Below are 24,438 nucleotides of genomic sequence, written 5' to 3' on the forward strand. Positions count from 1 at the left end.
GTTTTGTTGAAAACGGTCCTGCTATTCATGAGGATAATGTGAGCTACAGCTATTCAATGGTTAAATAGTTTGAATAATGAACAACTCAGCTCACTGAATTGACTAAACTGTTCCAAGAAACGAGAAATACAGTTTTACCTTGAATTTATGGTTCAATGAATTTGTAATGCACACTTAGAGGTGAAACTGGCAATGTTTTTGTTATAATTAATATGTTATCTTTCAAGACCGTTTACAGTTGCCTATTCTTAAGGAACTTTATCATTTTCACTAGGAGGTGTTTGTAACACAGGGTTTAAAGCTAGCTTTTGGAATAGAAAATAATATTTGAGTTGGAATGTTCCAATCATATTTTATGAGATAACAAATACATAGTAACAATCAGTTATAAGAAGCTAAGGACACACTCGATAAAAAACGATTTTTTAAAAGTAAATTGAATTAGTTTTTTGTTGTTAGTATGATCATAGGTACGTAGGAACAGCAGGGTTTTAATTGAATGAAAATAAATAGAAAATTTAACAAAACAAATAGTACCGATGTACCAATAGCAACACAGCGAATTTCTAACATTAATGGAGTGGATAGCTGTCGTATCGATCAGTTTTGAACAGAATCTATTTTGAAAACTCTCAAAGTATTTCAGTTCAACTCGAAACATAAACATCAGAAATAACTTTCACCGTACTATTTAGACTCAAAAATTATATGTTGTATACTAAAGCTCTCCATGGAACAAAGTTTTCGGTCGTTGAACCGATTGTTTTAACACTTTTTGCGCCATCTTACGAGATTTTGCTTGACAGAAAAAAATGGTTTTGTTGGATGGATATATCTCTTATTGACATCAACATGTCCTTAGGAGTGTGATAAGTAATGCTTGAGAGTTACGCAGTTAAGTCAAAGGAATCTGTGTGAGTGGAATATTCTGCCAATATACCTATTAAATATCAACTCCATAACACGGCGTATACCATAATACCCCATAAAAAAATATTTCTTAAAAATGAGCAATTTTAAAGAAATCTGGTTTAAGCCCCTCTCAAATAACAGCAAATAACTCAAGCGAAAATAACTATGGCAAACAAAAAAGTAATATTTGTAATGTTCTAAATTGATAGCCTCACTTTAGATTACACTTTACCTGTAATTGTTACCTTCGAACAATAAACACCGGCTAAATTGGACATGGGCGTGTGCAGTACAATATGCATTTTCCCCTTTTTTTTAGTCAGCGCTTGTTCATGTAATTTGAAAAGTTCCATATTGTTTACTGACGTTTTGATTAAAATTTGGAAATTTTTAATTAAATTCGTGTAACTTTATGTGGGTTCTGGATGGGTTAATGGTTGAAAATTTTAGCTTGTATTACATATTTACTAACAAATTTGTAATTCAAAAGCCTTTATATTGCTTGCATCTACGTCTAAAACATTGAACCCTTGCTTGTTTAAGGGAAATGCAATTAATTTGTCGTTTGCGTGCAAATGCATAAAACAACCTTCAACCACCCTCCCATTTCACATCAGCTCTAAAGCGCCACTGTCAACAAAACGGTCAAAAACACTTGAGCTTTCAGTAGATTTTTTGTTTCATACCGTTCTTTTTCTTTTTTTTCTCTCCTCTTCCCACAGAGCAAAAACTGTCGCCCCCGGAAGTCAGCGGGATCATCGCCGGGTGGTCATTCCAGCCGAACGACAGAGAAGCAGCAACATCAGCAACAACAACGGCAATTGAGCTCATCCGAAGCGTTACCAGTCGGCACAGCGGGTTCCACGACAGAGCAGCAAAGCAACAGAACCGCATATCGATCGCTGCAGGAGCAGGCACGTCCGCTTGCCATTCAGGACGTGACTGGTGCGGATCATCCGGGTGGAAGTGATCCAACCGTCGACAACAATGATCCCGTCGACTATTACGATGGCAGCCCGGGAGTTCGGAAGGGCCACAAACATGCGGGTCACCATCGTTCGTCGGTGCATCGGCGATTGGTGCATCGTGGGCTGCACCGCCGACAGCAGCACCGGCAGCTAGATGCGTTCGGTAGCTGGAACGATGCCAGCTCAATTGCGGACGGTAGCGAGGAGCTGCTGAAGCGGGTTCATCGAACATAATAAACTGTTCCGGGAAACTGTGTGCGGTGAAAAGCTGCAATCGATGCGCGGGGTGAAATGCAATGCGGAAATGCAATTGGCGTACTTCCGCTTCCGGCTAGGTCGGTCGGCTTGGGTCCCATTGATATGTGGGGTCGGTCCCGAAAACACCCGGCCAGGTGGTAACAGGGCGATACACTGCAAGCGAACGAAAGATGCTGCGAAGCACTTTCATATTGTACATCGTTGCGTACAAATATCGCTTCAAAAAGATGCACCATTATTAGGTATTCTCAATATGTTTTTTGTTTACTTTTGGAAAAAAGTTTGTTTTCTTCTCCCATTCATGTCGGAACATATGCAAGTTGCAAAAGCATATGCAAATAAAACCCCTTGTGAAATCAACTGCTCTTTTATGGAATGCAAAAGATGAAGCAAACATTGCACAGATGATGTTGTGGACGAATGAATCGAATAGCTGCGTGTACATAGTTTTTAATAGAATCTTAGTAGAATGATGCAGCAAAAAATGATCGATTAGGGGGTGGAAATGGAATGGAAAATAAACCGTACAGCAACAACTTCAACAAACAGAGGACGTGAACGTATTGGGAAGTGATGGCAAAGTATTTACACGGTGCCCCGAAATGATGTTTCACGTACGCTTGGGAATATTTATAATTTCTCCAACTCTTGTTGCATGATCATGCTGTAGATTGTGATGCTTTTTAGTGCGCCAATGTGGACGAAAGCTTTGTAATTTATTGAACATCATATTTCTGGCACATGGAAGCAGACGAAGCAGTTGGCTCGTTTGGCAAAACATCCTTACCCTTAGTGCACATAATTCCGTGGAACCAACTGTAGCGCGAACTGGGCAACGGGTACGGGTTTTATCGTCAAATGATAATGAACTAAAATCGTACCGTGGTAGTTAACTCGCAGGCGATGAAGCAAGTGATAAAATACAAGTAGAGACGAAAAAACATGCAGTAAAACATTCAACTCTATAGTGTCTATTGCTCCGCAAAAGGGGACGCTGTACAAGGAGTTGGAGCTACATAAAATTGCGAAACTAGCGAAAAATGGGATACATTCCGTTAGGAAGGAAGAGAGCAACAAAAAAAAAAACAACCTGACCCGCAAACCACCATATCCTCACAGAACCTCAAGCATAAAAAAGCTACATAAGCATCATCACTATTATCATCATTCTACTTCTATTCACCCTCAACCACAGTTTCGTATGAACGTGAATGGTTTCAAACACTTGATAGGTCTTTACCCGTGCCGCGAACGGAAGGTATGGTGGAGGTTGATAAAAAAAAGTATGACCGCCTCCATCGTCCACCAGTGAGCGTTACCGCTGGCCGAAACACTTCCGGCAGTGCTATATGCTTGAAGCTGCCTGTCCGACATACACTCGGCGTACGAATGATAATGAATGTATGAGGATGAGAATGATTTCTTCATGAGTATGTGTGTAGGTGTGTGTGTGTGTGTTTCGTTAGTTCAATTGCTTTCATTGGGGTGGTTTCTTTTCCAGCAATCGGAAGGGTGCGGGAAAAATGGGTTGATGAGAAAGTGAGGCTGGAGGAAGTAAGAAACACTGCAAAGGAAATTGGGTCGTGCTGCAAAGGTAAGCCGCGCGGATGCAGCATATTTGGCCGGGGTATTCAACGGTGCATACATACAATTTCAGGACCAAAGAAAACGCAGCTCACTAGTGATTGATCGAGTCGTGAGCAGAAGTGGTGTGTAGTGTGTTTGCTTATATAAACGGTATTGAAAAACGATATGATGAGTGCACGGTCTTTTCTATTTGTGCTGAGTAATAAAATATGTCGGCACAAAAAAATGATTTCTTTTTTGCTTATGATTAGTCATTGCTTTATGTAGCTGTAGAGTTCTTTTGATAATTTCATTAAGTTTTCATCTCTAAAGAAAATATTATTTTTTTCATTTTTGTTCTTATTATTAATTTTGTCATTTATTGAAGTTTTAAACAAGAACATATTGAATTGCTTGATTATTGCAATTTCGTCAACATAGAAAATATATTTCAACCTTCGTAAAAAGGGTAAAAAGTAAAGTGTTTCTTAAATTTTAGTTATCAATAAACATAATTTGATTGAAGTAATTTTTTTGGAAAAAATGGCTGCTAACAGGAATTTGTATTATAAATTATATACGATCATTAAATATTCATATCATTCGATGCGTAGCATGAAATCTAAACCAAAAAATACTCGCATAATTTACCCTATATATCATAGTTGATCACTGTGCATTTTTTTATAAAAGTCCGATTGACATTTTGAAAATACATTCAGAGACATACCGAAAAAGAAACAACCAAAACAGAAAATGATGTGAAACAAAATAGAAAATTTATTTAGTTTTCCTGCAAAAGATGGAGAAGAAATCAAACATGAAGTAGAAGAAAAAAGAAATAAAAAAAAGGATTAATCTATATATACTAAAACCTTCTCGGTACATCTTACCGTGTATGGACGGTTAGAGAACAAGCTCTTAACTGAAACACACGGAAACCGCACGGTACATACACACAGACAGACCCACAACCATTCTTACAATTGTACAACCACTACAGAATTATTTATTCTGCACACGAGCGCACGGAACTAAGCCACACAGCCAACCTTTACGCTAGGATAACAGAACGAATGGATTCGACGATGGTGCGTTATACTGTTGTGTGTGCTTGTGATTATATACATACCTATATGTATCATTGCACAATTTGTATGTACATACGAAAATAATAGACACAAACTGATCAACAGTAGCAAAAACAAGGTGAGCTCTTAAAAGTACTTCACATACAAAAATTAAAAGAAAATAGGTTGAGTGAAGTAAGCGGAAATTGAAATGTTTACTAAAGATCACCAGTGGAAAGAAAAATAGTTCTCAAAAAAAAAAAGAAAAATCCTTGGATAAGTTTGGAAGCGGTATGACTAAATAGTAAAAGATTAATATTGTATACCCGAGCAGTTTGCCGCTATCAATTACGGGAAATTTGGGAGGGAATAGATATGTAAAACACATTGGAAAAAGGCCATACACGACGGAAAGTACGGTTGAGAGTGAATAAGCGAAATAAAACAACAAAATGAATAGATAAGTGTTTTTGCGTTAGTGACTTATTTTAATTCCGAAATATTTACTGTAATTCCGAATTATTTACTATAGTAACAGGAACGTAAAAATTTTGTCAGTTGCTGTCGAATTTTCGGATCGTGGTAGGCAAAATTTTAACACATGAATTTCATGTAACACGGTTCAAATTTATTGCCCTGACTATCCTTTTGCCGAGTCCGAAAATAAGAGCGCCGGTCCGCTTGCCGCCACCATATATATATGTATATATATCCTGACGCCCTCTACCGGAATCCAGCGGTCCTAGTACAGGGATGTCAAACAGTTTTGACATTCTCCGGCCCAGCGCAGGAACGTTATGAACGTTCCGGTGTTTTGTTTATCCCTGTGCTGTCAACAATACCGCGTGATTTGTCGCGTTTCTTTTCGATTGTTTCCGATACATTTTCCTCACAAATCGACTTCGTACTTCTAACATCTAGCACAGCTAACTTCGCGGCTGGTCGTGTATGCAATTCTTGCGCTGTCTGTATTGTGGCTTGCCTTACTTGTCCATTTTTCTCCGTTACTACATCAACAACGCGTCCTTTCAGCCACTTGCTTCTCGGGAGGATCGAGTCTACTAGCACTACTATATCATTTACAGCTACTGGTTGCACTCGGTCAAACCACTTATCCCGGCGCGTTAACGTAGGTAGATACTCTGCCGCCCATTTCTTCCAAAATAACTTAACTAATGCCTGCGATGCTTTCCAGTTCATTTTTAGGAGGGCAGTTGTATCGTCAAAGGTCTTAGTGGGATGCGCAGCGTTCAATGTACCAAGGAGAAAGTGATTTGGCGTCAATGCGGGCTCCGATTCGTCGTCAAGGGGTATTGGCATCAGCGGTCGAGAGTTTACATCCATTTCGACTTCCGTCAGTGCTGAAAGTAAATTTTCATCGATGGGAAGCCGAGGCATTAGTATTCCGCTAAGTACCTTTTTCACCGATTGGACTAATCGTTCCGAGCAACTGCCAGAATGTGGTGCATCGGGGGGGTTGAACTGCCACGGTAACACTTTTATCCAGCTTAGCCATTTCTCTGCCAATCGACCATCTATTTGCTGGTCCCAGTCTATCCCAGCCCAAATCTCTTGCGTGAGGTGTTTTATGTACACAAGGAAGTTGCCAATCAGACCTATGGGATCATACACGGTCGTTAAGGTGTTAAGTACTTCCTTCTTGCTGGGAGGATGTTGGTTGGTTGCCCGAAGATGTTGGTGTTCAAACCTAGATGCGTTATGGTTCTTTACAAACTGTGCGCTACTAGGAGAGCACGTGGTTCCGAACGTTATGACCGCCATAGCATCAATCGCTGGTTCTCTTCCAGCAATATCATTAACGTCCCTGAAAAAGAATTGCGATCGTTGGTCTTCAGATCTCATTCTTATCTGGACGAACATTTCCTTTATGTCGCCAACAATTGCGATGCGATGTTCACGGACTTTGTAGAAAACTGCTAACAGCGAGGCTAATATGTCCGGACCGGTCAGAGGAAACGAGTTGAGGTTCACCCCACGTGACTTTGCAGCTGGTGGAAATACTGTGAGGAACCAATCTCTCGCACCCTGCGCTTCCTCTGTCTTATACCGTTTTCCTAGGAGCGTCTTCGCTGCGGTATGTATTTCTATCGCCTTTTCGTAATCTTTCGAAAGCATTTTCACTGAAGTCTTTGTTACTTCGAGTGACTCAATCTTGAAAATTTCACTCCTAACGTTATCTATTTTTTGTAGATCGTCTGTTCCGCACATGCAAATGTGGAACTTACTATGGACATGGTTGTCGCGTGGTGAATTACCGGATTCTCCGAAGACGATCCACCCTAAAGGTGTTTTAACAGCGGCTGGCTCTTGTTTTTGGCCTTCTGCGTATCGAAGGGGACGCATGAGGTAACAATTATCAATACCGATGAGAACACGCGGTTTAACGTTCTTATAAGATCGTACCGGTAGGCCCTTTAAATGTTTGTGCTTTTTAGAAACCTCTACGGTGGAAAATGATTGTGATGGCAACGACAGGGTCTCAAGTGAATGCACCTTCGGAAGCGTAAAAACCTTGTTCCTATTCTCTGGGTTGGCGATCTGAATGGCCAAACGCATAGAACGGGTTTCTTCCTTTTCGAGGTCTCCGGTCCACCGGATGCGCAATGGATGGGGAGTCCCGTTAAGTCCCAGTTCGTCTACTAAACTTTCCTCAATGAACGTGCCTGTTGAACCACTGTCAAGGAAGGCATACGTTTCTACAATCTTGCCATTTCCAAACACGAGTATGGGTACGTATTGCAACAGCACACCTCCAGTTGTAGACATATGGGAGTTAACAGACTCCGTAATGGACGAGTTCACCGCATTGTTTATCCGCGTTGGCTCCTCCGGCTGTTGAGCGCCGGGCACGTTGTTTGAGCCTCGTTTTTGTCCTGCGTCGTGCAAAAGTTCGTGATGGGTTAACCGGCAACCATTCACCCCACACGACTTTTGTAATCTGCATCTGCCCCCGTGTCGACGCAAACACTGTCGGCATGCGTTACCGCGCACGACGGCCCAACGTTGATCCGTATTCATTGCCAGGAACGTGGGACACTGGTCTAGTCTACGACATGATCCCTTGCAGGTAATGCAAGACGCGTCTTTTCTGTGAGAGGAAGAAGACGATTCAATAACTGTTTCAGGAGTTTCGCTTACCATTGTATTCAGGTATGTCGTTGGCTTGTTTTTTCGTCCTTCTAAACGTTTCGCCTCCGTTTTAGGTTCATGAACTGACGGTAAAGTGTTGTAACTAGCCGCTTCCACCTCCTTTTCGATCCAGTCTTTGAAGTCATCGATAGTCGGCACACTAAGGAGCAAACGATAATGCGACCAATCCCGCAACAGTACAGGCGGAAGCTTTTCTACCATTTCCTGTAGCAAAGCAACGTTGAACGTGTACTCATACAGGCCCGATGACGAAATAACAGCGGCCATCTCCTGAACCGCGTTCCCGAAGTCGACGATCGTTTCTGCTCGTTCTAATCGCGGCGAGGGAAGCTGGCGAATCTTTCGTATCAGATGGTGCACGATGATTTCAGGCCTGCCGAAATGTCGCCGAAGCACATTTAACACCTGCGGAAGGTGCTGTGCGTGCGTCAAACGATGCCCGACCATTTCGCGTGCCTTACCAGAGAGAGCTTTCGACAATCGCTCGACGTTCTCCTCATCCGTATAACCATACATTTGAGTGGTTCGCTCATAGTTAGCGATAAACATGGTCCACTCTTCAGGCTGGCCAGAAAAGGGTGGTAACTCCCGTAGCTTACTTTGCCGCGCATACAGCTGGCTCTGGTTCAAGGATGGTAATGTCCTACTGACCATCTGTGGCCAACGACTAGTCCCGCTACCGCGAGGTTCAGTCGTTGAAAATCGACCTGTACTATGCAGCGGGAAAGCGCGCGCGGTTAGGGATGGAATCGCGTTCGGGGCCGTTGCTGTTGGGAACGCGAAACCAGAGTGCTCTCCGGCCACCGCGTCGGTTTGGTTCGTGGTTTTGTCACCCACACCGTACCTTGATGCACGATCAACCTCTTCACCTTCAATAACATCACCATTTAACACGACGGTTTCAAACTCCTTCTGTCGAACACTCAACCTCAACCTCTCAAGCTGTATTTGCTGACGCTCCAACTCTATTTCCCGAAACTTCAGGTCTAATTCCATCGCTTCGAGTTCGGTCCGGTCCTTTCTCGGTGATTGCGTCGCCGCCACACGCCCGTCGAGCGATGGCGACGCGCTGCGAAGCGATGGTGGCGCATTCGGGATCGATGGCGTAGGCCGACGTACTTCGTAGTGTGGTGTTATTGGTGAATCGGTTAAATCTCTACCGTGTGGTAAAGTGATCGGTGTCATGAGTGTGGAAGAACGTATCTTCCGTCCGTCGATGTCGCGAGTTGCCGCGCCAGCCATGTTACCCTGCACGGTTCGATGCACTGGGTTGACCCTGGATGACCCTGGGATGTCATGGCCCGTCATCAACGATGGTGGTGCCTGGCGTGGTTGCACGCGTAGATTTGTAGGATCAGCCGTAGGCAGATCCGAATATTCAGCCGGTGCTGGCGGCTGTTCACGTCCTGTATCCTCCATATCTCGCGGTTCCGTTGGCTGTGGCGATTCCGAATCGCTCCGCAACGATTACACTGCACCCGCGATAAAAAAGTGATCACTCCGAGTGATGCGCGAAAGTGTCCCGATACCGCACTCTATTCGTGTCCGCGTACGTTAACGAAAACCCGGGCGGCTGTGATTCAGAATCACCTATCGAATTCACTTTTCACTGCTTTTAATTCACGATTTTACGACTGGGAAAACTAGGGTTCGTGATACGCACTTGCGTTTTACTTTGTAAATCGCACAACATTCGCACTTTAATGCTCGATAGCATTAAATTTCGATGGCACTAAATTTGAAAATGTCGAATTTTCGGATCGTGGTAGGCAAAATTTTAACACATGAATTTCATGTAACACGGTTCAAATTTATTGCCCTGACTATCCTTTTGCCGAGTCCGAAAATAAGAGCGCCGGTCCGCTTGCCGCCACCATATATATATGTATATATATCCTGACGCCCTCTACCGGAATCCAGCGGTCCTAGTACAGGGATGTCAAACAGTTTTGACAGTTGCTTTATTTGCTTTAAGTTAATGATGTTAAATATTTAGCAGAATTTATCACTATAACAAATAAACATATTGAAATTTTATTATATTTTTCTAGTTTATTATAATATCTATTTAAAGCTATTTTTATACAAAAGATATGTGATATTATTACATACTTATTCCTTGGTCTCTCTGCTATGAGAATTTGTATTGTTCGTACGTCGCTTGGTGGATTAACGCGGATTTACTTCCCGCCAAGCAAACCCCGATCGTTTGACGGGTTGAGGCCTTACAATCGGTTGGGGAACTCTCATCGGTCTTGAAATAATGACAAGCAAGCTACATGCTTGAATTCCAGTTTCGTACTGGATCCTGGTGGATGATTTTAGTTTATTTTTCATTCAAAGTCTGCCATATTTTTATTTTACAGGGATTTACATAAGAATTACGATTTCGTTATGCGTGTTTTTCTGATGCTCTGTGTTGGTCTTGTAACTATCTCGAACTTGAATAAATATTTCTTAATACTCGAATCGTTTCGGTATTTAGCATAGTTGATGTTTAATTATTGTGCAGAGATGCTTCAATCCTTTCGGAGTATTCCATATTGTTATGATCTTTGTCTTATGGAACATTTGTGCATCTTTAGTTGGGCTTTTCGGAATATAGAAATTGATTGTTTATCCTTTTGTTCGAACGCACATTGATAATTACTTACCATTGTTTGGTTGTTGATTGGTTTTCACGTGATTAATTTCATTTTATGTTTTATTGTCGTGGACTTGTTTTGTTTGTTTTTCTATTCTCATTCGTCGCCTGTTATGTTATGGGTTTGGTTGAATTTGTGCTTATTAAGCTTTCAGTGTTTTGTTTTATTTTCTGTTTCGTAGTTGATAGTCCTTTATGATTATTTTACGATAGTATTGCTATATGCGTTTTTTTATAACATTGCGATTAAAAATTTAAATGTTGAAAATCATATATCTAGATGTATATCAGATGTTCTACGGAATTTAGTCCTTCTTGTAGTAAAATAATTATTATTAAACGTTTCAATTCAACTATTTCAATACGATTTTCGTATGAAGCATATTTTATCATCCCCCAAAGGAAAGTTCACCTGCACAAACAAGCGTGTCGTCCAGGTCGTCAGTAAATATCGCTTCCAACAGGCCGTCGGTTAAACCGCTTTGTTTACGTTGAAAAAGAAATATTATAAACATAAATAATTACATTTTTTGTTACCAACATTCTCCTGTACCGACGAGGAAAAGTTTTCTCTCGTTGCAAAACCTTATCCGATCCGGTTCCCGCAACGTACGTGTGAATAAATACGGTAAAATAACGTCCTGCGACAGAACATGGACGCACTCGCGCATCGACAAACAGCCCTGCAGAGTTGCTAATAAAATTTTAATCCATTTCCATTAACAAGGATAACAACCGCAAACCGCGTGGTGATGGTGAGCGTGGACGAGCGTGGATGGTTTGACTGGCCCGGCTGAAAATGAATCACGAACCACCGGCACCTTTCGCTGCAAATGACCAATCGAACGTGTTGTGCTGCGCTGGTGAGGAACATGGTATCGTTGGGTGTAAAAAAACTGCGTGAGTGGTTAAGTGCAAATTGAAAAGTGTTATCGTGGTGCACTGTCATGGACGTTTTTGACCCCCCAGGTTAAGAAGCATCAACCGAGTTTTTCCGCCCGTTCTCCTATCGGATGCTGTTGTTTGTGTTTTGTTTTCCGCACAACGCGTTATTAATGCATTATAATTATTTTTGCTGTATTTTATTTTTATTTTGTACACTCAACGTCCAACATAACAACAGTAACCTGCTGGGGTTAGGGGGCTTGTGCTCGTTTCAAAGAGAGTTAAAATACATTCGAGCACCATAGTCGTTCGAGTGTTGCATGGACACAATTCGTAAACGTTGTTGAATAAATGTGGTTTCATGGGAAAAGTTGCATATAATACCGATGATAAGTGTTTATTTGCTGATTTTGTTTCCCATTAAAATGTCTGTTAAGTGTTGCGGTTGCACATAATCGAAACGTTTACAGCGTCAAGAGTACATACAATATTTTATATGCATTATTTCACGTTTCACTGATATTTATATAAGATATTTAAATTGTTAAATTGTTTGATTAAGCGTTAATAACCGTACTTCAAATTTAAATTATGTTTTCTTTTATGATGTAAGCATCTTTGAATGTTTAATGTTTTGTTAGAGATGGTAGTCTATATCAAGTATAAGAAAGTTTTAATTCTGTTTAGTATTTACTAGGACTTTAAAAAAATCAAAATATATTAGTTATAATTGTTGTTTGTTTCTGGTGCCTTGTCCACGACCTTAAAGGTTATAATGGTTTCCAAATCATAGTGAAAAGAGCAATATTAAGTGTAAATTTAAATCATCTGCCAAGATTTTAGAAATTCTAAAAAAGTAAGAATCTAGATGATCCTTACGTTATCTGTTGATCTTTTGGTTTTTGTAGATTCTCTTGTTCTGGAACATATAATACATACTGTAGAGTTGTAGATTTTTCCAGAATATGACAGAATTTTATAGAATTCTCCAGAATATTTTTTTCAATGAAACTTTATTTTAAAACACCTAATAGGTAAATATGTTCTCGTCTTCAAATTTTCTCAAATTAAAGTTGTCGTATGAGAAGCACCATATCATCATCTATAGGATTCAAATGTTCTAAAATCATAAAAGCTTTATGTTGTTTAACTTGAATAAATAGTAAACCAGTTAAAATGCTCTAAAAATAATAATATATCATACCGCTTGGAATATGATATGATAAAAAAATTCTCTTCCTAAATATGCATCTTTCAATCAAGCATAGAAAAATAAATCAATACCACTAATGAATCCCAATCGCGAAAATCATACCGCGTTCAGGGAAGATAATTAAAACGGACAGCTCAAATTGACTTCCGTCCATTCGGTAGCTGTTATCCGTTTCGCTTTTGCACTGCCTTTAGCATGCGGTGGAAAGATGATTTTCCAATAAATTTCGCGCCATAACGCTCATTATGTTTGAATGCTGTACGTTGCAAAAGTTCTCTCGAGTAGCAGTAATCTGCAATTGGAGCATCGATGAGAAGCTGAATAATGGCAACGATTTTTTTTTGCTGCACAACACTAAACCCTGAAGCGCATAAAGAAAATGATGGGAAGATTTTTTCTCTTTAATGCAAACCAAACATCGATCGTAGATTCACTAAGCTAATGAGGTGTTTCTCCGGCGTCGAATCGCAGCGCGGTGATTGTTAGACAAATTGAATTAGTCTCGTGTTCGGTTCATTTTTGTCCGCCCCAGCAAACCAGTGACCAGTCCCTGCGCTCAGGTCTTTTCCCATGTTGTATGGTAGCAAAATTCGATGGTCAGATTTATGCTATGCCATCAATTTTCATTTGACTGCTTAGCTCCACTTCCGCCACGGGTGCGTCAGTAAGCTTTGTCCGGTAAGGAGAAATCCTTTTGCCTTCACCGTACCACCCAGAATCCATCACTCGATTAAGCTAACAAGCGCAGAACCGGGGTACGGTACAAAGGAGACATGTGACGTTGTTTATTTCCTTGTTATCTTCTAATGAATCTATCGGGCGGAGAATTAGATTGCAGCTGGAAGATGGAGATGGTTAGATTGCTGGCACCGTGATTGAGCTTTTGCCGGTGTAATTTCACAGAGTGTCCAGCGAATGTTGCATTGAAATGAAGTGGATTTGTTCGACGATGTTGTAAATAAATTATTTGGTGGTAGATTCATTCTATTAGCATTATTCGAGGTTTAATTTTTTAAGTGTTAGATGCTGCAAAATCAATGTGCATGCAAGCTCTACACTGTTGTTTTAGATTATTCCGTTTTTTGGTAGGTTTTTTAAGCTGGACTGTCCTATCTGGAACGTGCCTAACTTTAATATATCGATTAATGATTAGTTATGAAATCACAGAAATTGAAAAATCAAACTTCCGACTATTTTAAAGTATGGACCAAATTATACTTCAATTATTGTCACATTTCAAAATATTTTTTGAAATGAAAGGAGTTTTAATAAGTATAACAGCATAAGGATCAATTTAAAGTTTAATAGTTTTGGCCTACATTCAATAGAACATTCTAATAATTTCGTTCAATAAGTGATATCGCATCATCAAACAATTCACTTAAAGTAATGCTTCCTTCATCGCTCTTGACACAAATATGTATGGTCCAGATCCTACTCTATCGCCCAATAAATAACACGGAAAATTACTTCATTCTGGCTGTCCAACTGATCAAAATGACTTGATGGTGTGATTTATAGGCCTACGGACAAATGTATGTGAATTGTCATCACGTACAGTTTGGTCGATAATTTCTACTGCCCCACTGATGTAGCTGTCGTTGTTTGCTAAAATCTTTAACTAGACGCAAGGACATTCTTTTCCGGTCCTCCATTCTCACTTATTTTTTTGTTGTTGTTTGTGATATATGATGAACCCGACCCCACATCGATCCGATTTGGTAGTGATTGGGACTGTTTGGATGATTCTTTTGCTTTTTGGAGAAGGTAAGAAAACGCCACAAAAAGGAGCAACGGTGTGTTTGGTCAGTCGGGACACGTTCGACTCATTCCAAAGTCGTTGTTCGCTTCATAATATGACGATATTTTCATTTCCTTGCAACAGTGTTTTACCAACGGCTCGCTGCTAACTTTCTCCACAGAACACAAATTGTCTAGCAACGAACGCTGGAAGCTTGCCTTGGCAAGATGATCATATCGTTCACCGGTAGTGTCCGACAGCTAAGGGACACCAATTTGTTAATGCCATCGAAGCGCTTTTTCTGGACCGTAGAAAATTGTTTCCCACTGTGTCCAGACACATACAAACCAGCAAAGAAAAACAAAACCACATCAGTTGATGAGAAATGGGGAGAAAAAAGGGGATGCTTGAAGTTCGCCTCCTGGGTGCTAAACATAGGATTTTATTATCAACATACGCTTGACCGAGAAGTCGAGTGCTCGTGGCATGTCGAGAGGGCGAGCATTTTCACGGTGGACCAACAAGGCTCGCATCATTCGACACATCGTCCAAAATGGAGTGTAGGATAAAGCGTAATACAGCGACAGGGACAAATGGAGGTTTCTTAAGAATGTGTTTTTATGGGCTGCAAGTGATGAGTGAATTTGGTGACAGTATCGCTTGAGGTGGCAACATGCAATGCTGATGCCTTTTACAATTCTACGTTTCAAACTATTAGCGCTGATGTTATAGAAAGAGGATACAAAAAGAGGTTTGTTTGAATTTGAGTTTGATTCTAGAACAAAAGTTCGATAAAACAAGTTTTTCGACAATTTTCGTTTAGTATAAATTGAAATTTCCATTTATTTGGAATTGTTGTATCCTTTTAAACATCAAAACATCGTTAAAACTGAAAAAACGGGGTTCTCTTTCTATGCGTAGCAAAATACTGTTACCAACGGATGTAGTTGCAATTGCGTTAAATGTTCTCCAGCAAAAACTAAAACTCAGCAGGAACAGTTCTGAGTGTTTCTTCAACAAATTTGTTCCAGGCGATGGTCCATTTCTGTACAGCCGTAGCTTTCTCGTTAACCTCCATCGAGCTGTACTCGATCGAGTTAAGTGCCAGCTTTTTCAGCAACCGTATGTCTGCTCGGGCCGATGCCAGTCCCATAAAGGCGACGAAAAAGTCGTGACTCAATGGTGATGCACACCAGAAGGATGGATCGTCCGAAGACACCACGACGGGATAGTTGTCGGAGAAGTAGAAGGCACCGGGATGGTTGCGAAAATCTTGCACCAACTTCAGCACCTGGTTAGAGATGGGGTTTAGTTCGATGCATACTTGACGCTTCTTTACCTCTTCCAGTACGACCGGATGCTTCAAGGCGGCAAAACCGTGACCGATGCGTTTCGTCCCCAACAGGATGGCGTCGATCTGGAAATAATTGATGCAAAAGTGTATTTAGAAATTGATATGGTCATAAATGTCAGAGGAAGAATAATAGTAATAGAGGTTGATTGATCTTTTAGTAAATGTGTTAAAATGTAAATGTTATTATTTGATATAACTATATTATACAAAATTTTAATATTTTGATTTAAACTTAAACGCGAAATGCTTAAATTAATCCCATTTGATTAATTAAATACCATTCGAGGAGTTCCCCTATCTAGGAGTGACTATTCGCCTATGTGGTAAAAATAAGTCTAGTAAGCTAGAAGTGACCGGAACGATCTCAGAGGTCATAATAAACGAGTAATACACGAATAAAGCGAGTAATTCAATAAACTACTATCTGCATATATCATGCAAAAAATTCAAGCAAATAGCTTAATTTGATATCAAAGTGAAGTTATCAAAAACTACCATTGCTTATCTTATAAAAGCATGATATCACAACGCTCCGAGCAGTGAGTATGGTGTCAATAAGTGATAAAATCATATAGCAACAAGCTGTCCAGAAGCTTAATCGACGTTTCCTTCTTATCATAGGTTATTATCAAAAGCATGCTGGTGGTGCTGAAACTCATATTTCAAGTTTAACTACACACCCAACGTTTAGCCCTGATCTTATATTTACGTACCAATCGTTCAATTGAACCTGTCGCCTACCAAATCAGCAAAAGGATTGAGTACTGGCCATGCTATTGTTACGTATCTTATCGTTTACTCACCAAGTTTTCGTCCCGTCGGCCAGCCCAATTCGTTTCACCAGCATGGAAAAAGAAATTGATTGCAGGTGGCAAGCGAAGAAGCCGCTCGTTAAAATCCGTATGGGGCCGTCCAAGGTCCTCCTGTCCCACGAGATCAAAGCCGGCGATGAAGCTTGGGAAGCGTTCTTTAAGCTTTTGCACTAGGGCAAGGTAACCGTCAAACGTGTTATCGTCACAAAATTTCAGCGGTGCGTAGATAAACTTAACGCCCATAAACTTGGGATGGGCACGAAGAAACTTTTCCGACTGATCGACATACATTTGGACGATGTCTTCCGGCGAGTATGTGCGATCGTCTAGATCATAAACCTACGATTCGTGTGATACATGTTAGTTTTAAGTTTGATTTATGTCAGCATCTACTTACCGGCGGAAGCAGTCCTCGGAATTCCAAGTAAGTTACATTATCTGCAAGCAACTCTTCCAAGCATCCGTAGAAATATTCTTCCCAGACCGGGCGGTATGTTACCATTGGTTCGAAGCAGATAAAGAGTGCCATAAACTTGCGCCAAACGTCGTTAATGTCACGGTGAGCATTTAGTGGATCGTTTGTGTACAGGGTGAACATCTTCCGGATGGCTTCATCGTACGCTTCGTTACCGATCGAGTTTCGAATATCCGCCACCAGTTGCCAATTGCCTTCAGCAGTTGGCTTAGAGCGTGAGAATTTGTACACCGGCAACGGTTCACCATCCGCCTGCGGAATGTTTCCACTCTGCCAAAGATGTTCGTGACGAGTTGCTCGCACGATCAGCTCCGTGCTACCGATGGCCGTATCGTGTGCATGTAAAACGCCACCCTTCGGCATCTGCTGGATCAGTTTGAACAGCGGTGACTCGTTTATGCGATCGAGCATCTCGAAGAAATGTCTGGTGGATACAAGCTCGTATGGGTTCTCTACGCCTTTCGCAAGCTCTTGCTGCTTGAGATGCATTACATATCGGTTGAGCCGCTGCTCATCGGCACTGAGCACCAGATCAGCACCGAGACCACGACCCTGTTCCCGGTTGAAGAACTCCTCACGCAGCTGGCAAAATTCATCGTACGCGGGACGAGCCATTTGCTAAACAAACTGCAATACTTGCACCCACAGACAGGAGAAACGAAGCTTCACGCAACGTGTTCGCGATAGTACTGCGAAGGGTAACACAGTCGCGACAAACGTAGAGAACTGATTCTCGACGTTAGCTAAACGAGCAAAAAAAATTATAAAAACACGACGACATAAAGAAGCGCGTAGAGAAAAGATAATTTCAATGCGATCTCCACGCGATATCGTGTGGAGCCCGATGTGTGGTGGTGTTTGGTTGGTTTGGTCCGGGGTGTTGTATTACCACCACCATCAGCAATCCCCATCCGTTCGGTTTGATGGACGTCATTGTTCAGGGTGGCAAGATGGTATCCCCACCATCCGCCGACGTGGTTGATAATGCGGTGTGGATCGATGGCTTGCCTGTAGGCATTACGGTGGGGTTGGATTATCAGAACCAACCACACACTCCTACACAAACACTTCCTTTAACACGACCACACACTGTCTGCTACTGAAGGGTTGGAGTTGTTGTGCGGAATCCATTGACAGTCAAGCGTCCGGCGCTTTAGTAAGCTGTAAAGAAAAGTGCAATGGGCGACGAGTGTGTGCGTGTGTGTTTTGTTTATTTTATTATTGTTGCCAAACAAACAAATGGTTTGTTGTCTGTTTTCCGCCACCTTCAGCGTACACTTATCATTCTCTCATTCCAGTCACACAATTCGCACTCCGATGTGTACGGGTGTCGGAACTGTGGATTAAAAATAATAGTAGCGATTTTGTGGGGTATTGTTTTTTTCTTCTCCCCCCACTACGTGAGTGTGTAATGTTCGCACTTTTTCTTTATATTTTCGAATTTCAGCTGTGGCCGTTGATATGTGTGGTTCAGGGCAGATAAGACTTTGCTCGATGGGAAACGACCACCAGGGTTGTCTAGTTAGTGATTGTTGTGGTTGAACGTAGTTGAGATAGGGGTGGGTTTTTGAGTGCCTGGCAAAAAAGCGATCAATCAGCGAAATGTGGTGGAGGTGAATGAGATGCTCATATGACGTACTTTTACATTTCGTTGTAACTCCGTAACGCGAATTATTTTATGGAATATATGAATTTAGCAATATACGTAATAGAATTGTGAATCACTAACCATTATTTTCTGCTTTTCAGTTAAAACTACTTTAATTATTTCATGATTGTGGAATATTGATTTGTGTGCCAAACTAGACACAGCGATATAAGAATTCATTCAGAAGGGTTTATCGGGTTTTGTTGGTTCGCAATTTAAGAATCTATTTTAAAGAATTGCTGTTTACCATGAATAGGTATTAACGTTCTTCGTACGCTCCATTCGGGATTAGGAACGATATTTTGTACTTTAAGAATTATCTTTTTTTTTTCATTCATAAGGAACAGTTCAGTTGTTGGCTATATTGTGTTTCAGTTAGATTTTGTTTATTTTAAAAGTTTTACTACTCATATTTAATTGTTAGAAGAATTTTTCAATTCATTAAAATGATGTTTCAACAACAAATGTAATGGGTTGTACATAGTTTGTCGAAATAGCTCTTAACCTCTTAACTCTTAAAGAAGAGTAAAATCTTCTTAAATGTTAAAAATGAGTTATAGACCATGTAACTATGCTTGATTCCAAATCGATTTTACATTGTCTGTATTAACAATGTTCTTTAATGAGAAATTGAAAATTACTAACGCAATTTCTGAAATTACTGGGAAATAATGATCATATTTACATCAACTAAAGAGTATATTTACAAAAGTGCTACTAGGTTAACTAGGTACGTAAAACAAAATAAAAATATGTTTGAGTAGCTGTAACGTAAATAAATATTCAATTATATCTCTACCGTCCTAATTCGAATATTTAAGTTTAATTTGCGCAAACATTGAATAGCCTGTTCTATGAAAAGGTTAATTATGACGGAAGGTTAATTTATGACAATAAGTTAAATATAGTTTTCCAAGGATCGTCCGACATTGTACCATGGCTTCACCGTACTTTGTTGTTTTCATATGAATTCATCAACCACAGCTGTATGAAAATTTGAAGTGGGTAATTTCTCTCTTTACACAGGAACAGTAAATAGTAAATTTCCCCCGAAGCGCTAATATCGGATATAAAATACAGAATGGTCTTGTCCGTTTCGTGTTTCGTTCGCGCTATATTTGCCGCTTGTGCTCACATTTGATTTCAACTTTTCGTTAATATCTGCTTGACTTTCGCATCGATAAAATCGTCCCAGGACTGGTGGAATATTGCTTCCGCCGCTGCCTTATCCTGTTTGTTCATTAAGCTGTAGCGCAACGAGTTGAGTGCCAGCTTTTTCAGCAGTCGGAGATCCTGATGGGCCGATGCCATGCCCAGAAACGCCATATAAAAATCGTGGCTAAGTGGAGCCGCACGCCAGAAAGATGGATCGTCCGATGATACGACGAGTGGAAAATCGGTGGAAAACAGAATGCTTGCCGGATGATTCCGATAATCAGCCACCAGCTTGAGTACCTGATTCGAGACGGGATTGATTTCGACACAAATGTCGCGTTCCTTCACCATTTCCGCCAGCACTGGATGCTTGAGCAGTGCATATCCATGTCCGATTCGTTTTGTACCGAGCATGATGGCATCGAGCTAGAGGATACGATGCGGTACGACATTTAGCGGTTAGAGTGGTGAGATTAGCTGCGAAAAAAGAATGGAAAATCGAACAGTACGTACCAAATTTTCATCCGTTGGCATACCGTGCCAGTTCGTTTCGCCGGCATGAAACACAAAGTTAATGTACGAAGGAAAGTTCAGGAGCTGCGGCACAAAGTCCAGCAGCCGTCTGCCGAGGTCTTCCTGGCCGACAAGATCAAACCCAACGACGTAATCACCGTATTGGTGGTGCAACCGTTCAGCAAGTCTCATATATTGATCGACCGTTTGGTTGTCGGTGAACCGCATCGGCGCGTAGATGAATTTCGTTCCAATAAAACGTGGATTGCTAGCTTTGAATTCCTCCGTGATTGTTCGGTAAATTTTTACCACGTCCTCCGGCTTGTAGGTATTACCGTTTAGATCGTAGAGCTGCAAATGATGGACGTATCGAAAAGTTTGAAGATATTTCATGCTTAAGGGTTTTAAGTTTATCGAGATTTTTTTTAACAAATATATAAAATATTTTTTTACGTAAGTAAAACGTAACGTAAGTCATACCTTACGTATGACTACTCTTAAACTTAAATTTGAAAGTAATATAAAAAAACTCTATTGTGTCAGGTTTGAAAATGGCATTTTTTTGTCAATTGAAATTTACTTCATTGAAGAGGTATTCTATGAGATATTGAAGTTAATATTGATCAATAAAAGAAGAATCTGCTACTATGCCGATGCTATTATCTGTTGAGTGAGTGCCTAATGATTTGATTGCAACAATGAGACACTTATGGTGCGAACCGTTACGTCCGCAAACTCATCCACCTGTCTATTTTTGTCCCTCACGACAATGCCAACACATTGGCAACGAAATGCCATCAATCACACGATGACAGTCAAATAGAGTCTCAAGTTGCCCACAGTCGTTAGCATTCATTTGTCCTTGTGTTTGTCGACCATTTTAGTACACTTACCGTTGGCAGCAGTCCCCGAAACTCCAGATACATCACGTTATCCTCGCGGAACTCTCGAAGTGCCTCCCGGAAGTAATGCTCCCAGACGGGTTTATACGTGACGATGGGTTCGAGCGCTAGGAAAATCTGGCTGAACCTGTCCCACACATCGTTGATGCTGCGATACGTGTGAAGCGGATCTGCATCGTACAGCGAAAACAGACGACGGATCTCTTCATCGTACTGGGCGGCACCCATCCGGTTTCGGATGGTATGGACCGTTTCCCAACCATCGCTGCCGATAGGTTTTGCTTGCGAAAAGCGGAACTCGAGGTCATGTTTGTCGGTAATGTTACCTCGCTGCCAGAGGTTAGGAAAGTACGTTACGTTCACGATCACCTCAGTGCTGGCCAGTGCAGTATCGTGCGCATGAAGCACAGCACCCTTGGGCATTTCTCGTATAAACTGGAACAGAGGTGATGCGTTGATCTGGTCGAGCACTTCAAAGAAATGGCGCGCGGGTGTAAAGTTGTACGGATTGATGTAACCTTTTTCCAGTTCGTCCACCTTCAGATCCATCAGGTGGTTATTTACGATGGATTCGTTTGTAGTTAGGACGATGTCAGCTCCGAAAGCTTCCTGTGCTTCTTGTTCGGCTAGCAGTGCTCGTTGATAATGGTATTCTTCTGGCGTTAGACGTGCAGGTCGTTCGATGATCGTATGCGCCGCCGGGCTGGAGAGCAGTGCCATTAGCAGTACGCCAAGGCTTAGACAAGAAAGTAGAGAGAAGGGCGGTGAAAAAGAAAATTCCAATGGCGATGGAAACTGACCGCACTGTTACGCAAAATGAACCAGTGCGGGTTAGTCAGGGTTAATTAGTTTACGTAATTTGTGAGCTAAAATTTGAGTATGAGGTTTAAAACTTTGAAAATATTATTGCATATGTTTAACGAATAATTGATATATTTTTTTTATATTTAATAAGTCCAATAATAAATTATGAATGAAAAATAAATTCTCACAAATAAAAAGGAGAACAGTTAAGTACACCTTTCAAGTAGCAAACTCTCTCTCTCTTTCTCTCTCTCTCTCTCTCTCTCTCTTTCTCTCTCTCTCTCCCTTCTAGGCTCAACAACCTCTAACGTCATGCCGGAAATGTCTGGCTTTTTAAACTTATTTTTTCGTAGTAACCGGATAGCCAATCCTTGGTGGTTCTGTCGTGTGAAATCGGTGCCGATCGTCACATATACCACCGGTAAAAAACATGTGGTCTATTTCTTTTCATATTTGATATTAGTGATGATGGGATAGTAACGAAAACAAATTTCACAGATTTTAAACTCATTCTAAATTGTTATGATGATTTGTAGCATGCTGTAGCTTAGAAAGGAGCAATTGAAAAACGTGACTTTTTTTGTTCCTTTTTTGGTTGTTCACTTATGTTTCACTGAAGTACTCATTATATTATTTTGCCGCAGTACAATTTTTGTTGTTGTTGAAAATTTTCATGTTTCAAACTTGTATTATGATTCGTTTTGTCCTATTTTTAAGGTAACTGTGAATCAATTTCAAAGGAAAAACAATCAAGCTTGATCACTCAATTTACTTATTCTGCTCACAGCTTATTCACAAATCATTGTACCGATCACACCCTACACTGTATTTAACACTTTTTTGTTGTTGTTAAATTCATACAACTTTTCACGCTTATTCCGAGCTTGTGAACACAGTTATGTTCCACCACACTAACCGTGTCATACAGTTTCCTATCGTTCACTGTTCCAATTTGCGACCGGGCACATGATTTGTTTGTGCAGCATCAACCGTTGATTGTGCAGTGGCTGTGATCGACAAAAAAAACGGAAAAGAAAATATGCCACCAGTTTGCTACAGTTCATCGTACTGCTGGCCTGCAAAAAAAACTACCTCGAAACGGAAGAATATGACCGAAACTGGTCGTTTTTGTCGTTGCATTTGCAGGCTGCAAATTTGTAGCAATCGGATGCAGCCGTACGTCCGGCTTGCATGCATGTTTGAAATCTGTCAGCGTTCAAAATCACCGCGAAATGCCGTCAATCAAGGGCGAAATTTTCGTGCAAGAACTAACGTGCCTCCGCTGTCACGGGGATGGATTGAACTGTTGAGTGTGTGTGTGGATATGTGCGTGGATAGTGGCACCTTTTCTTTTCCATCCTAATGGTGATGCTTGTTCATTGTCGAATGTTGCCACACACGCGAAAAACCACCCACTCTGTTTCACGGGCACGTACCTGATCGAGCACGTCAATGATGGTTTCAAAACGACCGTTCGACGGTGCCATGCCGATGCTTTCTTTGTGAGCGCCATCACAGCTGAGCACAATTCGGAGCAGCTAGAAAAACCGTTCAATCGAACCGTTCAATTTCACTGTGATCTTTTTGATCTCTTAATCAAGCGTGAGTACTCTGGTGCAACGGAATGCCGTTAGCTACGTCAGTTTCGTTTGCCACTAGTTTCGTGGATAGGTCGAAAAGTCAACCGTTTTTTGACGGTTGCACGAACCGGGACGCAATGGTTCGTGGCCGGCTGCCGCGTATCAACTGCCATCGATGAACTGACGTTGGGCCGTTTTAAGGTGCTGTACTTTGCTTGTAAACCGCATAATATAATGCACATGTGCGCGTGGGACAAGACAATGTGGGACTGTTTGGTCTGGCCAAGCTAAAGCCTCTTCTATGGGGAGTGTGTGATGTCACTAATAGGTGCCTATGCTGGTACCGTGCAATAGCATGATAGTATTCGTACTCATTGATCTCAATAATCCCTAGTGCGAGGTTGCGGTCGTGGTAGTTTATACAGGGTGCGGCAGGAAATATTGCGAAAATGAAAAAAACGTCAATATTTGGTTAAGCTGTGTCAATTAAAGTTGACACATTATGGTCGGCAAATGGTTTGTTTTTATTTGTAATTTATTGCTTACAGGAATCAGTTAAACATTGACTTACTATGTTTAGTAAACATTAAATGTAAGGTTAGATTACGAGCGTTTTATATCGCAACATTCTAACTGTCGATCTGAGTCATACTGGACCCAAGGGCGAATGATGTAAAACACGAATTTTAGTTCAACAATTTGTGGCTTCCTACCAGTTTCGACAACGAATTCTTTTATCCCTTTACTAGATTTGAGGCTAGTGACGT

The 24,438-nt window shown here is 41.0% G+C and overlaps 3 protein-coding genes across 3 annotated transcripts in view; 1 reads left to right on the plus strand and 2 right to left on the minus strand.

Moving 5' to 3' along the window:
- The window catches only part of LOC125770116 (uncharacterized), a 63,602-nt gene extending 58,364 nt beyond the window's left edge, over positions 1–5,238 (plus strand). The window contains exon 10 of the mRNA XM_049439424.1: positions 1,635–5,238. Within this exon, the coding sequence (XP_049295381.1) occupies positions 1,635–2,114 (480 nt within the window). The 3' untranslated portion in view covers positions 2,115–5,238. The remainder of the gene's footprint in view (positions 1–1,634) is intronic.
- Positions 5,239–14,849: 9,611 nt separating this feature from the next.
- Positions 14,850–19,703, minus strand: LOC125770117 (adenosine deaminase 2-like). Its single transcript, XM_049439425.1, has 3 exons — positions 16,992–19,703; positions 16,586–16,933; positions 14,850–15,845 (listed from the first exon to the last, which is right to left on the minus strand). Exons 1-3 carry the CDS (start codon positions 17,682–17,684, stop codon positions 15,408–15,410), a joined length of 1,479 nt encoding a protein of 492 aa, XP_049295382.1. The 5' UTR covers positions 17,685–19,703; the 3' UTR covers positions 14,850–15,407.
- Positions 19,704–19,811: 108 nt separating this feature from the next.
- LOC125770115 (adenosine deaminase AGSA-like) lies at positions 19,812–23,885 on the minus strand. Its single transcript, XM_049439423.1, has 4 exons — positions 23,528–23,885; positions 21,279–22,023; positions 20,386–20,736; positions 19,812–20,298 (listed from the first exon to the last, which is right to left on the minus strand). Exons 1-4 carry the CDS (start codon positions 23,602–23,604, stop codon positions 19,861–19,863), a joined length of 1,611 nt encoding a protein of 536 aa, XP_049295380.1. The 5' UTR covers positions 23,605–23,885; the 3' UTR covers positions 19,812–19,860.
- Positions 23,886–24,438: the final 553 nt, after the last annotated feature.

Source organism: Anopheles funestus, chromosome 3RL, assembly GCF_943734845.2.
Source record: "Anopheles funestus chromosome 3RL, idAnoFuneDA-416_04, whole genome shotgun sequence".
NCBI lineage: Eukaryota > Metazoa > Arthropoda > Insecta > Diptera > Culicidae > Anopheles > Anopheles funestus.

Coding starts and splice junctions, on each gene's coding strand:
- LOC125770117 (XM_049439425.1), bottom strand. CDS start 17,684: ATGGCTCGTCCCGCGTACGATGAATTTTGCCAGCTGCGTGAGGAGTTC. Junction 16,934..16,991: donor TCCGAGGACTGCTTCCGCCG/GTAAGTAGATGC, acceptor CACGAATCGTAG/GTTTATGATCTAGACGATCG. Junction 15,846..16,585: donor GCCGACGGGACGAAAACTTG/GTGAGTAAACGA, acceptor AATTATTTCCAG/ATCGACGCCATCCTGTTGGG.
- LOC125770115 (XM_049439423.1), bottom strand. CDS start 23,604: ATGGCGCTCACAAAGAAAGCATCGGCATGGCACCGTCGAACGGTCGTT. Junction 22,024..23,527: donor TCATTGACGTGCTCGATCAG/GTACGTGCCCGT, acceptor TTCTTGTCTAAG/CCTTGGCGTACTGCTAATGG. Junction 20,737..21,278: donor TTCGGGGACTGCTGCCAACG/GTAAGTGTACTA, acceptor CATCATTTGCAG/CTCTACGATCTAAACGGTAA.